Source organism: Osmerus mordax, chromosome 1, assembly GCF_038355195.1.
Source record: "Osmerus mordax isolate fOsmMor3 chromosome 1, fOsmMor3.pri, whole genome shotgun sequence".
In the NCBI taxonomy this organism is placed as follows: domain Eukaryota; kingdom Metazoa; phylum Chordata; class Actinopteri; order Osmeriformes; family Osmeridae; genus Osmerus; species Osmerus mordax.
In genome coordinates, this window is record NC_090050.1 from 11,472,940 (window position 1) to 11,490,549 (window position 17,610).

The 17,610-nt window shown below is 44.5% G+C and overlaps 2 protein-coding genes across 2 annotated transcripts; one reads left to right on the plus strand and one right to left on the minus strand.

Moving 5' to 3' along the window:
- The first annotated feature begins 4,207 nt into the window (after positions 1 to 4,207).
- LOC136946668 (amphoterin-induced protein 1-like) lies at positions 4,208 to 8,237 on the plus strand. The gene is made up of 2 exons (XM_067240952.1): positions 4,208 to 4,317; positions 4,852 to 8,237. The coding sequence occupies exon 2, from the start codon at positions 4,961 to 4,963 to the stop codon at positions 6,485 to 6,487; it is 1,527 nt and encodes a 508-aa protein (XP_067097053.1). The 5' UTR covers positions 4,208 to 4,317; positions 4,852 to 4,960; the 3' UTR covers positions 6,488 to 8,237.
- A 1,503-nt stretch (positions 8,238 to 9,740) lies between these two features.
- Positions 9,741 to 13,186, minus strand: LOC136940382 (pepsin A-like). Its single transcript, XM_067232509.1, has 9 exons — positions 13,131 to 13,186; positions 12,610 to 12,757; positions 12,376 to 12,493; positions 12,138 to 12,256; positions 11,623 to 11,819; positions 11,408 to 11,524; positions 11,046 to 11,190; positions 10,633 to 10,731; positions 9,741 to 10,425 (listed from the first exon to the last, which is right to left on the minus strand). Exons 1-9 carry the CDS (start codon positions 13,184 to 13,186, stop codon positions 10,294 to 10,296), a joined length of 1,131 nt encoding a protein of 376 aa, XP_067088610.1. The 3' UTR covers positions 9,741 to 10,293.
- Positions 13,187 to 17,610: the final 4,424 nt, after the last annotated feature.

Genomic DNA, 17,610 nt, shown 5'->3' on the forward strand with positions numbered 1-17,610 from the left:
TCCTCTGGCCGTTCAATTAAGTCTTCCCACGCTTGGCCATGTATGGCATGCTGCAGTGTCTGTAGACCAGCTGATACTACGGGTGTTCAGTTCTACCTAAACAAAACCCTTTCATTCTCTTGTTACTGTGTGCACGTGTGTGCTCATGTGTGGATGTACATAGGGAGTCAGATGGCTGAGTGGTGAGGGAGTCGGGCTAGTAATATGAAGGTTGCCAGTTCGATTCCCAGCCGTGCCAAATGACGTTGTGTCCTTGGGCAAGGCACTTCACCCTACTTGCTTCGGGGGGAATGTCCCTGTACTTACTGTAAGTCGCTCTGGATAAGAGCTAAATGACTAAATGTAAATGTAAATGTAAACTGTACATTTGTGACATCAAAGGCAGAGTGTAAAACAAGCTGAGGCTCATTAAAGTAACCTTGAAATGGGCAACCTGACCTCCACGTGATGTCGGCGGGTCAAGGCAGCGAGGAGGATTCTAGAAACCGTGACGTAGGCCCGTGAGTGATGACACTTCCTGTGTTTCAGTAACAAGTAAACACACATGGGCGCGCCTTGTGACCTTGTTTTATACAATACAGCCGTGGAGGGTTCGTACAGTACAGCACATGCGCAAATAATACAGAGGATATCCGTCAAACGTGGATTCACATTGCCAATCCCAAACCTAGTCCTGGTGGGTCGTACTTGGCTTTGGGGCAGAGCGGGCTTGACACAGATCCCATCTATGGCTGCAGTCTGCAGGCGACAGGCCAGGGTGATGGATTACCTTCCCCTCTTGGCTGTCGTCGCCCCACCAACGCTGCTCATCCATAATGTACCAGGCTGAATCGTAAATCTCCATGGCGCCATGCCTTCACCACCCCCGGCCCTCCGCATGACGCCGGGACGGATCAACGGGCACCCTGGCTGTCCTGAGATGTTGCTGGCAAAATGCCCCCCCTTCCACCCCTACCAGGATTACTGACTACTGTTGTGATACTGAGAGGTGTGTTGTGATACCTCTGGTGTCGGAAATCACAACCCTCACCAGGGACTCCACATGATCACCTGACAATGGGACGCTATCGGTCTTGTTCTCGGTTCTACCAGTTAAAAATGCAACACGTGTTTAATAATAAAAGGGCGCTGCTGTGTAATCACAGAAGAGGGACGTCACTAACTGTTGAATATGCAGGACGGTCCTGGCAGTAAATCAGAGGAGAAGCGTCGAGCGTCGAGCGGGTTCCTTTACGTTTAAACCCCGCTGTGACAGCAGGACTAGCTGAATCACGCTGCCGAGGAAGGGAGGACTGGGTTCTTGGCTCCACCCGGGCTGGCTGTCCCTTTCTCTGCTACAACCTCTGCTATTACTCCTCTGACAGTCAGAAGTAATTACTACCATTAGAGGCCTTCTTGGATCTTCCTGCAGCTCTGGGGAGGGAGGTGGGGGTGAGGGTGAGGGAGAGGGGGTGGGGGCGCTGCAGCTGGGCAGTGCAGAGGAGGGGGGAGGGGAGGTTCAGTTTGATCTCAGCTGACCGGTTATGTAAAATGAACACACGTTACACCCTTTTTTGTATAAAGGCTTCCTCCAAACTCCAGACAGGTTGGTTTCGTAAGATGAGGGACACATGCTGTAATGTGGTACAGAACAGAGGTCTGACCTTTTCCTTTTCAATTTGCAACCCAATTAATGTAGCTCGCCCTTCCCGTTCTCATGAAACTGGGGGTTAACCTTGCTCTTGTGAAAAGGGAGCTGGGGCGAAATATCGTTCCAGCTGGTGGCTTAGGATCACAAATACGCACTGCCTTTGTGTCGGAAAAACCATATACGGAATGGAATTGTACAACAAGGATCCCTCTAGAATCATCTATCCAAAAACAAAGGGGGAGACTGGAGTCATAACTGAACAAGCCGTCTAAAATATCCAGCTTGTTTGGGCACAGGTAGAGAGAAAGGAAAGGCAGTGGGGGGCCGGTGTTCTTTGGTTCTTGCACCTCCATGGTGGAGTTCAGTGAGAGGACAAGATGATGAATCAGACTGGGTGGCCTTGTAGGAGCCTCCCATTGCGCTGATCAATACGATTAATTAACAAGCCTTCAGACCTTCACACCACTAAAAAGGTCCCACTGAAGGTTGTGAGATGGCTCTGATCAGCTCTACAGTACACATTCTTGTCTTGCAATGTCTCCAAAGCAGACAACTCCTTCATTACATCCATGAAGTGGTTAATTTAATTATCCTTCTAGTATTATCCAGCCAGGTGACAGAAGGGGCTCTAAATAAATAAATGAATGTAAAATGATCAATAATCATTATATATATAGTCATAAACCACTTTATAACACATACATATTCACACAGTGACAGACTTGGGTTCAAGGTAAGACCTAAGAATGAATTTGCCATCACCAGAGGAGCTGCTGTGATGTGTCAGTGACCTGATCCCTGATCCTAACCCTGCCATGGTTACCTGTCACCAGCGACCTGTCCCCGTCCATCACCAAACTCAACACATGTCCACTTTCAATACCAACTTTCAATGGTTTATAAACCTAGACATCAATACTTATTTGTCCCTCAGAAGACTATCTTTACTGTGCACACAGGAATACACATTTTCCTGTGTGTGACTGTGGCTCAGCAATGCCTATTATGGACAGTTCATGCACTATAACTGACTGCCAGACATCAACAACACACAACGCGCACACACCCACTCACACACACACTCACATATCCACATACACACACATAATTACACATATCCACACACACTGACAAGCACACATGAACACACACACCTTTCGCTGTACTTTCTCTCCTTGATGCCACGGCTGCAGCCACCTATCATTGACCTTGGCTTCCATGGAAACCAACTCCATAGACATTCTTCACTGTACAAGCTCAAGTGACATATTTTGTGTCATTTGAGAACAGTCAATCAGGTAAAAATAATCTCAAGAGACTTCCTCACAAGTACCTTATGACAAACCAAATAGCCTATGTAGCACACCATAGAAATCAATGTCAGCGATGCCATTTGTGGAAAATGTAATCTAAGAGTTTCAACTAGGTCCACCTCATGTACCACATGATTTTCCTGTAGGTCAGAATCAGAATCAGAATCAGAATGGGATTTATTCGCCATGAAAGTTTGCACAGACAAGGAATTTGCTTTGGCAGGAAGGTGCATACAATAAACATATACCTAAAATTTAAATATCTGGACTATCTATACTAAGGGTACATAAACTAGCAGAACTAAGTGGGATTAGAATAGAATTAAATATACAATAAAATAAAATATAAGTTGCCGTAAATTACAATATAAAAAAAATAAAATATAAGATATCATCTGTCAACACACACAGAGACATGCATGTCCAATCCTTCTCCATCGGCTGCAGCTCCAACAGAACAGGATAGACCTGACCCAGCAGGCTCCCAGAGGGCTGCACCACGAGGGTTTAGTTGATGTTCACTAAGGACAGGCTGTCCTGTCTCCTGCTGCACAGGAGAGATAAGCTAAACCCCCTTCAAGGACACTTTTTGTTCAGGAAACATACAGACGGTGAGGACGAACATTTTAATTGTCAAATGCACATTGGACCGAGGATACACAGTGACTCACAGTGAAATTTGTCAATCTTCCTTTGTGCTTCCCAAAAGGACAGGGACAACTTGTCTTTGCTGAAGGTCATAATTGAGTTGAACTCGTGAACAAAAGTGCCAGAGATTCATGACCATACTTTTTTCAGTTCCAATTTTACAGATCAAATACAAGTTATATTTCTGATTTACTGATTGGATGTCACACAGCTTCTCACCTCAGCCTTTTCGGCTCATTATTGCAATGCGACACAGATGTTCACTGTGTAGTGAACACTCATTCTGTAGCTGCACAAAAGCCTGGCTGGCTGGACATTAGAATTATGTTAATGAAGTCTAAAATGTTATATACGCCTTTTTTCTTGGCAATAGGATGAAAGCATATAGCACTGACTGAGTGAACTGAGAAAAAACTCAGTTCTACTGACATGAGGGCATTGCCTATTGCGTGTGTAGCAGCGCACCTATGAGCGTCCTTCTTGCTTGATCCAGTCCGATTTTCCATTTGGCAAACAGACCGCTGGATTTCTACGATACTGCACAGAGGGCTTGGCATCGCGGCACTGTTAACTGATATAGTCTTAAAGATATCATAAGGATACGTGCAAATTATGGTTTTATTAAACTAAATATTTCTAACTTGCATTATTTCGGTTTCTGCGATGTTCAAGAAATTTACCTAGACCTTCGGTTTATGTCTTGAGACGCAGGCAACGGAACGGAAGGTAACAGAACACATGTGGATCAATTATTTTATGTAGCTAGACAAATTGAAAATGTAAGCTTTACATGGCCCTGTGTACAATTATGTGTTTGGTGTATCCTAGCACCATTTCACGTAGCCAATGAATTGTGTTGGAGTTGTACACCCTAGTCATTAACTCTGATGGGTTTAAATGCACAAGGGGATATGTAACGCTTGAAATTACTGTAGGAAGTGCAATGTAAGAAGAGTACATTTTCAGGAGTAAAAAAAGATGAATTAATGTTAAAATCTACATGTAAACGTATAGAGTAAGTTTTAATCGGACCCTCAGTTGCCGGTCTTGTGGTGCAATGCACCCCTGTGCGCTGGGGCATTTATGTGCGCATGGCTAAATGTAGATGTATGCATGACAGTCTTGGCTTTGGTCCCATAGTCAATCCCTGACAGCCTACATACATAGGACCTATGCACAGATGTTATGCCATTTATAAAGGCAATATTTTCTTTTACCTTCTGTTATTTGAAAACCTAACAACATAATTTATCTTTACAGCTCCATGGGTAATTGATGATGTCTTTAAGCAGCTTCAAAGGAATTATGAAGACTGAAACTGAAGCTTAAAATCCTACCTCAAACCTCTTGCCCAGTGACTTACACTGAGATGGTGAGTGGGCAATCCTGTTTTCCACCCTATGCCATGGATGCTCCAGTGTTGACCAGAGGGCTCTTTGCTCTGTTGATCCTGGCCATTCAATTGCCACCGGAATCAACAGCCAGCTCCCTCAACTGCCACAAAACCTGCGTGTGCGCCAGCAACATCGTCAGCTGCTCCAGGATGAACCTGACCAGCGTTCCACTGGCCTTGCCCCGCTATGCTGCTGTGTTAGACCTCAGCTTCAACAACATTAGCCACCTGAGAGCCGAGTGGACCCCCATCAGGCTGAGCCGGCTGCACAGCCTCCTGCTCAGCCACAACGGGCTCATCTTCCTCTCCTCCGAGGCCTTCCACCACGTCACCAAGCTGCGCCACCTGGACCTGTCATCTAACGGCCTACGGATACTGGAGGAGTTCATCTTCGAACCCCTGGAAAGCCTGGAGGTGCTGCTGCTCTACAACAACCACATCTCCCAGATCGACCGCTCGGCCTTTGTGGGCCTCATGAGTCTGCAGAAGCTCTACTTGAGTCGGAACCAGATCCAGCGCTTCCCCCTGGAGCTGGTGAAGGAGAAAAGTCGCCTGGAGGCCCTCACCCTGCTGGACGTGTCCTCCAACAAGATCAAAGTTCTGTCCATCCAAGAGCTGCAGGTGCTTCCTGCCTGGATTAAGAATAGCCTGTACTTCCATAACAACTCACTGCCTTGCAGCTGTGAGATGTACACCATGGTGGCGCTCTGGAACCTCCGTGAGTTCAGCTCTGTCGTTGACTACAGGGATGAACACATCTGTTTACTACCAGGGAAGGAGAAGTCGGCCATCTTGGATCTGAACAAGCAGCACCTAAACTGTAGCGCAGTAAAGATCATGGATCAGATCACTTACTTGGAGCAGTATGTGGTGTTGGATTGTGACACCAAACAGAAAGACATGCAGAAGAGTTGGGACCTACCAAAGAATGCTGAAGTGTCCTTTGAGAACCAAAGCGCTGTGTTGCTTCCTGATGGCAATCTGCGGATCGGCCCCATCCAGGTGATGGACTCAGGGGTCTACACCTGTTACGCTGAGGGGGACTCCCAGAACGAGACCCTGTACGTGACAGTGATGGTGCACAACTTCACTATGATCGCAGGTCTGGAGGGCATGAAGACAGCCTACACCACCCTGGCGGGCTGTCTGGCCAGTATAGTGATGGTGTTCATCTACCTCTACCTCACTCCCTGCAACTGTGTCTGCTGCCCCGGTCAGGGCCTGTCCAAGAGCGCCCCGGGGGACAGCCACTCCTCCACCGTCAGTGTGACCCCCACCAACCAGGAGGCGGGGCTAGATGGGGATGAGGGGGGTGCCAAGGTGCCTTTTAACCGGCACATGGCCTTTCTGGACCCCAAGCACCTGCTGGAGCAGAATGGAAGGCTCAACCCCATTGGGGAGGAGGAGGACGAGTGGCACGAGGACAGGAGAGAGGGAGAGAGGAGGAGGTCGGATGCCGAGTCCATAAGCTCTGTGTGCTCCGACACCCCAATGGTGGTGTGAGGAGACCTCGGGACGATCCCCACCATCATAAACTTCAAAATACTCAGCCTTTTCTATCAAGCAAAGATGACTGACTGACAGACTAAACGAATGACGCTCTCCATATGCATATCAGTTTAGTAAGTAGATTTATTTTGAGGTAACTTTTACACTAACTGTCTAGCCACGAGGCTAACCAAATGAGGATCTGTTCTCTCCACCTTCTGTAGCAATCTTTATGTTCTATGTCTTCAAACATGTCATAACTGTGCATTCAATATGTTGTTTTGTTTATGATACAGTTCAAGCCACAAATCCATAATCATTTATCGATTGACATGTAGATGGAATATACTTTATCTGAATCATTGTATCGGAAATTACATTGCTCCTGTACTTGCTGCTAGTAAGATTGAATCACTAGGCTAAAAATACCCTCTATCACTTAGTCACTTGTGTGAGGCTGCTGTGTTGGAATTCAAGTTTGATCTTGTGTGTGTGCCTGACAGCCGGATAGCCCCAGAAGGAGACCAATGAGTGTTGTAACTTGCCACAGCGTACTTCTCGAGTACCTCTTGCATCATTTTACATCCCCAAAGCAAACAAACAAATGCCAGCGGCCAATCGTCTCATAAACACTGTTAGAAATAGTAGCTAGTGCTAGTCCAGCTAATACCATAGTGTGTCACAGCTGCTGAACAGACTGAGTCACACACTTTGTCCTGTTGTTGTTCACTTGTTGCAGACTGTATATCAATATGGCTCACAGGCCAAACATGGTTTCACTCAAAGAAATGTCAACGCGTAGAGTAGACACAAGCTTTGGAAAATAGCTTGACATTATACCCACAGTTAAATTTTGATTTAACCTAACCTGTTAATTGATGCTTTCAGGTTTTTAGTTTCAAGGATAATACTTACTCTGCAGCTATTAAGTAAACTGCATTCACTCCAAACTTGATGATGCAACTTGACTGACAGCTTGTCCACTTGAGCATCTCTCCCTCAACCTGAAACCTGTTGCTATTGTAATTTAAGTACCAAGCCACACCCCTAGACAGGTTCTCTATTCTTACATGATGATCTACTTCCACATAGGGCATTAGCAACCATTGAGCTTGTTTTTAAGTGAATGGTTTAGCCAATAACAACAGAGTAATAATAATAATATATGCATACTTTAGACATTCTTTTTGCATTTCTGTACAGTATGTACCCTCAGGGTCATATCTGAACATTATTATTACAGTAATACTATACTCCACACTGTAATGCTATCTATAAGTATCAAGAGATTACAAGACATGTATGTGCTTGCGTACTAGCAGTTGTCAATTGTAGCCTGAATATATGATACAGGAATTCTAGTATAACCTACTATAACCCTTGATAGAATTTGGTTATTGATATAGACATTTAATAGAATAAATTGATAGTCTTCTTCTGGAACCACTGTGAAAGCTATTTTCTCTCCATTAAGATTTATCTTGTTAAATGACTTTTGTTTTGAGTAATGAGTATTGTACAGAATGTGTGTATCAGTCGTAATATCTCCCATATACACTTGATATTCAAAAACTGTTACAGTGTTATTTCTTTGTATCTATGTAACGTGTCTTTGTTGTAGCCATTACTAGTGATGTCAAACCTTTATCTGTGCCTGTTCCTTTCATGTACTGATGTCACTGACAAATACCCTGTAAAACTTGTGTATGCTAAACACTGTTATTTTCCCAAATGTCTTGTAGATACAGTGTACCTGTGAAATAAAACTGAAATTGCTTATTCATGTAACAATAGGATGTTAGCGCGAAGATTACATGTTGTATCGTCTTGTTTTACGCTCAAGGTCATGACTCAAGTGCGGTGAGAAAGACCCCAGTGAGATATCACTCATATCTAAGGTTATCTTATTTGTGCTGATATCAGACTGCAGCAAATGTAACAGCCTAGCCGACCCAGGCTCAATTAGCCTAATGGCTTTCACGGTGGTTACATTGTGGTGAAACAGCGAAAAGGCCTCGACGCAGAGGCGGAAACGAGGCTTGCGTGGGGAGTTAGGTTCATATTTATTGCACACAACCATCTGTTCACTTTCTGGAAACACCGTTTGATGTAGCTGGATGTTTATTGGACCGTTTGCCTCAGGTAATGTAGCGTCCTGAGGAGCTCCCCTGATACAGACAATGGCTGTGTCTACTACCGAGCACTTGTGCACTTCGAGCACTGACTTTCAGTACTTAGGGCGCTTACACTGACAGAACCAGCAGAATTCAGGGCACTGAAAGTACCCGGATGGTGCACTGCAAACGGTCAAATGCAGTGTACAACGATGGACACTACTCGCCCTAAACGGGCGCCATATTGGCTACGTAGCGGAAGAGGAGGAGCCCTTTTGGCAGCTTTTCATTTAATTTAAAAAATAATGGCGGACAAAATGACTCCCGAGCAGATTTGAGTCCGTCACTTCTGCCTTAGATTCGCGGGTTCCGCGAGCAGATTTGCGTCCTTCACTTCTGCCAAGTGGTTAACGTAAGTGTTCCATTTGAGACAGCACTAATCAGCGACGGAGTGCACTACAGATTTAAGTGCACTGTATTGCAGTGTACTTCGTAAAGTGTTCGGTAATATACACACCCACAGATGAAGCGCTTTCTCCCTCCATGTCCATGACGGTTCATGGACATGTCCCACCGTAGCACAAAACTACAGCTCTAACTCTAACTGTAACTTAAGTCCTGGAAGGAGAATCTGATGGGCAGGATAAAATGTTAGGACACCTATCTGTGTTGTTGACTCACTGTAGGAATAAAGTGCACTATCTGAGTCAGGGGATGATGGGTATCCTGACTGTAAATAGATCAGTACGGGTCCAGCTTATACCTGCCAGAGAGCCCTGTTTCCAGTAAAAGAAGCTTCTCCTCTGGATGAATGATTCAGGAGAGGCCTCCAGAGGGGCTGCTACAGCATCTGATTCAGTGATGCCAGGTGTCTCATGTTACATTGTTTGCACCACAACAACCTATGCAAAACTACCAAGTGCTTTCGGAGCACAAGTAGGCTTAGGGCTTGATGCCCTAGGGAAAATGCAAATCGGCAAAAAAAGAAACACTCGAACAACTACTATGTGAACAAGGGATTACTCAATTAGGAGCGTATAGTATACGTTCAGCTGAATCATTGTCCTGGTATCATTGTGCATATGGCACATGTATATGGTTATTAAGCCTCATGACCTTGAAAAAAACATTTCATACACGCAAAGCAGATTTTATTTAAAGATATATCATGTACACCATGCAAGAGCAGTTCATAATTAGAATTTACCAAGCGGGGGAATTCAAGAATGACCTGATTCCATATCCGCTGACTGTACCCAGATGGCATGAAAGGTGGTGCGTGCCCACTGATGAAAAATGATTGGCAGGTGTCTGTCTGTTGACTGAATCTAAAGAGGTGACTCATACACAGCCCCCACCCAGTCACATGACCCTCATATTACTGACACCTAGTGGAGAACATTCTGAACACAGGCTACCACTGCAGCAGAAAGTTCCACACACACAAACAAAAAGTGGGTCCATGCCCAGCAGAACCAATGGTGCACCATAAATTCAGCAAATTCGACCACCATTGCCATACCTCTGGAGTTACTCGAGAGGCACACATCTAGTTAACGTAAACATTCATTTTTATAAGCGTCAAAAGCACAAATGTATTGATTTACAGATTGATTTTAGACCAGCCTTCCTCCGATTCTTCCTGTCAGATGTAAACAGTAACGATTAACAGTAAAGGTGACTGGGTGGGGTCTCTGGGTGGCTGACTCATACGGCTGAGGCAAAGCCCAGCACGTTGTTGCTTATGTCAAAGACGGTGTAGAACTGTCTCATAAAGACTTCTCCCAGAGTCCATGTTCCCGGGGCCATCTCCAACCCAGTGGTGCAACTGTCGCCATTCTGAGGAGGAGGTAAAGGAAGGGGCAGGGCGTCGTGAAATTCATGTTTCCAATCATATGAATAGCTTCAGACCTTATTTACCAGCTTAGGTGTCTGCCATGACATATGGTGTAAAGACCATGTGCCAGGTGCCTTTGATTGCATTTCTTCTGGGTTATACTCATTTTTTATTGACAGAATATTTCTTTGTCGTCGGAAGGAACTCACAGTGTAAACGTAGGCAGATGGAGGGATGGAGAAGCTGTAGCCGTTGATGTTGAAGACGATGTCAGGCATGGCGTCAATGTTCTCACAGCTCAGAATGACCTGTGAAGAAAGCAAAAAACATTTACATTTATATTTAGTCATTTAGCAGACGCTCTTATCCAGAGCGACTTACAGTAAGTACAGGGACATGACCCCAAGGCAAGTAGGGTGAAGTGCCTTGCCCAAGGACACAACGTCATTAAGCACAGCACATAATTCCACAGCAGGAATCGGACCGGCAACCCCGTAATAGCCCGATTCCCTAACCGCTCAGCCATCTGACCCCCCCATTTACTACATTTGATGCATGTTGTAGCCATATTGAGTGATTATGATGGTTACTGTGTCAGGAGACTCAGAAGCACCACACTCACATTGCCATCCTGGTCTGTGTAGGCGCCAACCCAGCCGTTCAAGTTGCCGACGTCTTTGGCTGGCCCAACAATGAGGGCTGTGCCCGAGTCTACCACAGCCTGGCAGCCCCCTGAACACGCCACCGTATTCCCATTGATGGTGATGCTGCCACAAGCAAACAGTATTACAAATATTCAGTACTTTTCCTGTTATATCTTGAACGCAGACACAACCCAGTGTCTGAGGTGAAACAACATTAGTTGGCATTGACAAAACATGTGAGGATTCATTTTGACTGATAAGATTGATTTTGCAGGTGATGTCTATGACGGTAAATAATGATTCATGATTCAACAACTGATCATTAACCCCACCCCTATACCTGGTAACAGCAATCTGCCAGTAGCCAGTGGTTTGAAGGACAGGGATCCATTGGATGCCTCCGGTGAAGTAGATGGGGTCTATTCCTCCAAAGATGATCATACTGCCTTCCTCTGAGCTTGAGGGTCACAGAACACCAAACAAAATACACAATATTCATACTGAGGACAAAAGAGAGAAGCTCCTTCACATAATGCTTTTTCAGACAGCCCTCACTTGCTCAGGTAGATTGAGAACATGTTCTGAGGGTTCTTGCCCTGGTCAAACATATTGGTGAGGAAGGTTCTGCCTGTCTCGACTGCTTGTTGTGGGTAGGCCAAGCCCATGATCCCGTCCCACGGCACATACTCAAGGAAGGAATCCTCGTATGTACTCAGGCCAAACACCTGTTTCTCCACATACAGGTCACCAAGCTGAGAGCAAAACACACACAGAGCATGACATAGCCTTCTCAAGAAATACGTTGTATGACGTTGACTTCATTCTTTCCATTCATGCTTGTACTAAGTAAAAAACATTTCCAGTTGTCAGTTTGATCTTTGAACTTTCGGAATGATGAACACGACGGTGTACGTGACAAAGATTCATGCTTGGCCCCTGAAAAAGCATATCAGGGGAGTTTCACTACTTGCATAGTCATGGACTAGCATGTACCTGGGTGTAGCAAGCCATCTCATAATATCAAGGATTCGGAATAATTGGCATGATGGCAAAGATGAGTGTTTCCTTACCTGTATGGTGTCATATCCTTCCACCCCTGTCATGCTGCCAGTGTAATATTGGATGGAGATAGACTGGCTGCTGGACTTGAAGGTGGAGGATGCGGAGGAGTTGAACTTGGCATGAGCATCTTGTAAGTGAGAGAGAGAGAGTGCCAAAAAACTATTGGTACAGCAGGTTGCCTTACCTAATCTTTTGATTCGAGAGTCCTAACATGCACCCTGTTGGTAGATTCTATACCACACTTACTGCAGGCTGGAGTGCCGCAGTTGATGGAGGGCACCCACAAGTCAGATGACCCCGTGTCAAAGAGCACCTTGAAAGACTGATGGGGGGTACCAATGGAAATGACTCCGTAATACGTCAACTGTGTTGTGAGTCCAGAAATACAGGGAATATTGATCAATAATCTTGCATTTGTTCACCAGATACTGTATTCTGAGCGAGATAATTAATCAAAAGAGAATGATTCTTTGACTTCACCAGTGGGTCGTAAGTCATTGGCACGTTTATGTTTGATGCCAATCTGGGGTTCAACCTGACTCTGGGTTGATACTTCCTCTTGTAATTCTCAGGCAGGTCCTTCTCCTCCAGGAGTTTGCTGGCCATGTTACTCTTGATCAGAGGAACCCTGGACCACACAGTTAAAACACACATGCTTACATACAGTTTGTGCAAAAGCCCATGTGGAGAGGTTCAGAAGTCCATTCCAAACTTTAGTAAGGAAAGCAAAGTGACAAAGTGTGAAAATAATATAGAAATGTATAAATAACAATAGTATAAAGTAATTGAATATATGCTGTGCATAGACACAACTAATAAAGGGTAATAAGCAAAACAGATCACTGTACTGGATAAACAGACCAACTTAAGAACCGGTGTGTAATCATATGAACTGATTTGGGGACTTCACTTACACACAGACACAAACATCCAGACAAACGTCCACACACAAACACACAGACAGAGCTATTTACTACAAAACTCCAGGTGAAACAACTTACTTGATGAGGCACTCAGAAATAGCCACTAAGGCAAACAGCACAACAGCAGACTTCATCTTGTCTCATTAGCTGCCCAACACAGGATCCACAAGTCCTTATATATGATTTCATACCTACTTCAACTCCTCCTTTAACAGCCTGAAATATTATTCATATGAAACCACTTCACCTTAAGTACCAAGTAAATCAGCCGCATAGCTTAGATAAGCAAAATAAAGAGAGCAGGAACTACTTCAAGTGATAACCTTTAAACCAAGGGTAACAAAAATGAGTTGTTTCATAATGCCAGGGTGCATGTGAAGTAGGCTGGTCCAGAGTGGCCCTCAGAGCAACACATATGGACAGTAGTGAAGGAGCTAGACGTTGAACGGTCCTTGGGCAAGAAGACACTACCCACACACTCACTCCTTTAGCAGGATGATGACCTGGGTCCCAGGTTTGGTCATTGGTGTGACTAAGCTGTGCAGTAGGCTAGACGTTTTGCTCCAATTATGTTTTGCGATCTCATGAATTCAAATCAAATTCAATCTCAAAGGGAGTTTACATGTACCGTATAGATGTCAAAGTGTCAGTGCTGCAGGCTACACTGTACAATACTTCACACCAGACAATCCAGATACTATAGATGTCCATACTGTATTCCCCGTATACCCACACAAATATGTGAATTATTATGACTTTAGAATCAGAATCAGAATGGGTTTTATTCACCATGAAAGTTTGCACAGACAAGGAATTTGCTTTGGCAGGAAGGTGCAAACATCAAACATATAGGAATCTAAAATTTAAATATGAGGACTAACTATACTAAGGGTGCATAACTAGCAATACTAAGTGGAATTGAATTTTTGTATTTTTTATTTATATATATAAAAACAAATATTACAAAAAATACAAATGGTACAAGATTGTGTAGTGCAGTGCAAAAAGCAGTGTGTTTTAAGGACATTGAGTCATGAAGTCAGTGTGAACCCTTGGCCTTGTTGAAGAGGCCAACAGCGGAAGGAAAGAAACTGTTTTTGTGGCGTGTGGTATTGGTCCTGATGGACCGCAGCCTTCTGCCGGAGGGGAGTGACTAAAACAGGGAGTGACCAGGGTGGGAGAAGTCGGCCACAATCTTCCTCGCTCGCCTCAGGGTCCTCGAGGTGTGCAGGTCCTCGAGGGTAGGCAGATTGCAGCCAATCACCTTCTCAGCAGTGCGGATGATACGCTGCAGCCTGCTCTTGTCCTTGGCAGTGGCAGCAGCGTACCAGATGGTGATGGAGGAGGTGAGGATGGACTCAATGATGGCTGTGTAGAAGTGCACCATCATTGTCTTTGGCAGGTTGAATTTCTTCAGCTGCCGTAGGAAGTACATCCTCTGTTGTGCTTTCTTGGTGAGGGAGCTGATGTTCAGTTCCCACTTGAGGTCCTGGGAGAGGATAGTGCCCAGGAAGCGGAAGGACTCCACAGTGTTGACTAGGGAGTCACACAGGGTGATGGGGGTGAGTGGGGCTGTATTCTTCCTGAAGTCCAAAACCATCTCCACTTTCTTAAGAGCATTGAGCTCTAGGTTGTTCTGGCTGCACCAGGTCACCAGGTTGGTCGCTTCCCACCTATAATCAGACTCGTCTCCACCAGAAATGAGCCCAATGAGGGTAGTGTTGTCCGCAAACTTCAGGAGTTTGACGGACGGATGACTGGAGGTGCAGCTGTTGTTGTACAGGGAGAAGAGCAGAGGAGAAAGGACGCAGCCCTGGGGGGATCCAGTGCTGATGGACCGGGAGTCAGAGACTTGTGTTCCCAGCTTAACGCACTGCTTCCTGTCAGACAGGAAGTCTGTGATCCACCTGCAGGTGGAATCAGGCACGTTCAGCTGGGAGAGCTTGTCCTGAAGCAGGGCGGGGATGATGGTATTGAAGGCAGAGCTGAAGTCCACAAATGGCATAGGATGCTGGGGAGTCCAGGTGCTGTAAGGTGAAGTGGAGGGCCATGTTAACTGCATCGTCCACAGAGCTGTTGGCTCTGTAGGCAAACTGCAGGGGGTCCAGTAGAGGGTCTGTGATGGATTTAAGGTGTGCCAGCACCAGGCGCTCGAAAGACTTCATTACCACAGAGGTCAGGGCGACGGGTCTGTAGTCATTATGTCCTGTTGGCCTTGGCTTTTTGGGCACACGGATGATGGTGGAGTAATGCAAAAATTGCAAGAACAGGTTTGGACTCAGGGTCCATGGCATATCGCAAACTTTGATGGTAGAAGATAGAAACAGTATAATGCCTGCCTGCGTCAGTAGTCCTGTTTTTGGAATTAGCAAATGTAGACTACCCCTCCCTGCTTTGTGATACCAATGGGTTAAATAAATACATCTGATTCTGATAAGAAAAAGTACATAAACTCCTGCCAAAATTTGGAGTAGCTAAAAGTTCTTTGTTCAAGTCACACATGAGGTAATCCTAATGGAATCCTAAGCAAAGCAAGACTTTGACACTTTTCTTCCCCCCAAGCACCATGTTGACCTTATTCAGTGTAAAACATGTCTGGGCGTGTACCAATGGATAAATTATGTTATCACTAGCTTCAAAGACCCCATTAATGGGAGAAACCACTTATATGTACTGGTAACTTAAAGATTAATACTTGAAAATAATGGTATCAGTCTGATGGAATATCTTACTGGGTTGATAACCCACATGCATATGAGATGTGGCTACTAACAGCTATCTTCACAGTACTTTGGTAAGATAACAATTTGCACTAATAGTCTTACTTGATCAAAGTAAGGTAAGGCATTGAATACCATGTTATTAATTCAGCTTATAAAGTCTTGTCAGAAATTTTGATTTGTTATAATCTGGGGCGATTTTGAATTTTGACAAGAAATAACACATTTCTCGTTTGTGATGTTATAACTTCAGAAGTTACTTCTGCCCTCTAGAGGATAAACACAGTAGACAGTTAAGGCTCAGATTTGATTCAGATGCTAGTTCTCACAAACAAAATCTGATCAATTAGCTCAATACTTTGCACAGAAAAACACAAAATAAAACAGGATCATGAAATATTTTTTATTCATAATGATATGACATAGCAGCACTGAAATTACATATTTTACTTTGATCAAATTATATATAACTGCAGACAAAAAGCATAAGTAATTCACCTGAAATTCAGATCCAAGACTGAAAATATGTACTTACCGATATAGCCCCTTGTCAGCTGGATATCTGATGAGTCATAAAACATCCTCACAACTACTTTACACTGAATTATTGAAGAAGATATGTGGTTCTACTCTAACTTTCTACTAATGGATGAAGTGGCCACGTACAGGCTGTAATACACTGCACTCCAACTCCTCTTCTACACTGGCGAGATCATCGTGACTGGTTTCTGTAAAACAGGAGACATGAGTGATACCACATTCCTGTGAAAACAACATGGAAATGAATCTGTGTTTTTCTGTTTTGTTTTTAACCACAGTAAAGATGGAAAGGAATCTTGCTCCAGGCAGAGGATGAGCAGAGGCCCGGCTTCCATCCTGAGGAGACACACTGACCAGAGATGTTACACACAGCAGGCTTCCATCCTGAGGAGACACACTGACCAGAGATGTTACACACAGCAGGCTTCCATCCTGAGGAGACACACTGACCAGAGATGTTACACACAGCAGGCTTCCATCCTGAGGAGACAGGACAAGAGGCAATGACATCCCACAAACATTTCAATTCTGATTTGAGGATGATTAATGTCTATACACATTACAGTCTATTCTTTTCTACTATTAAACTGAGGGAGTGAGTTTGACGGTAGTACAGCATTAACTCTTTTTACCTGTGTATATATTTTATTTCTTTCTGTGAAGACTTATTCACTGTCATCCGTCAGGCCTCGTGTCCTCCTACCTCCCACACCGGTCTGTGCCAAATCATCCCCTGCAACACCCATGCTGCAGAAATAAAGGCTGAAAAATCCATGTTTTGGAACCCTACCCACTCATTACAGGCAGAGTGCTCTCTCCATCTTGGCATCCTTTTAATATTAAATATTCAGCCAGATGGATTATGCCTTGCATTGGGGTAGAGCCCATGTCCCATGTTAATATGTAACTATTTGTTCTGAGTCAAGATCCCTTCTGTGCCTTAACAGCTTGTATCTGTCTGTGCCTTATTTCTCTGAGTATATTTAGCCATAAGATCGAGATGGACGTGTTTATTTAAATCCTGACATAACCACTCCATAAATCTCACCCTCTTCCAGCTCTGACAGTATACTAAATGTTCCACCATATGTAGGAGCAGACCGAACATATGAATCGTTCTTAATCACATCAATGGGTACTAAAAATAAGTATTGGGGGACTGCCTTGAGTTACAATACTTGACAACGGCTACAGAGCCTTGGATAACGTCTCTACATGATAGTGGATCCCTTAGGGAGGTCAGATGCACCAATTCTAACTGTGCAACTGTTACGCTCACAGAAGTACCTATCACAGAG

Coding starts and splice junctions, on each gene's coding strand:
- LOC136946668 (XM_067240952.1), top strand. CDS start 4,961: ATGGTGAGTGGGCAATCCTGTTTTCCACCCTATGCCATGGATGCTCCA.
- LOC136940382 (XM_067232509.1), bottom strand. CDS start 13,186: ATGAAGTCTGCTGTTGTGCTGTTTGCCTTAGTGGCTATTTCTGAGTGC. Junction 12,494..12,609: donor CAATGACTTACGACCCACTG/GTGAAGTCAAAG, acceptor CTCACAACACAG/TTGACGTATTACGGAGTCAT. Junction 11,820..12,137: donor AAGGATATGACACCATACAG/GTAAGGAAACAC, acceptor TTTTGCTCTCAG/CTTGGTGACCTGTATGTGGA.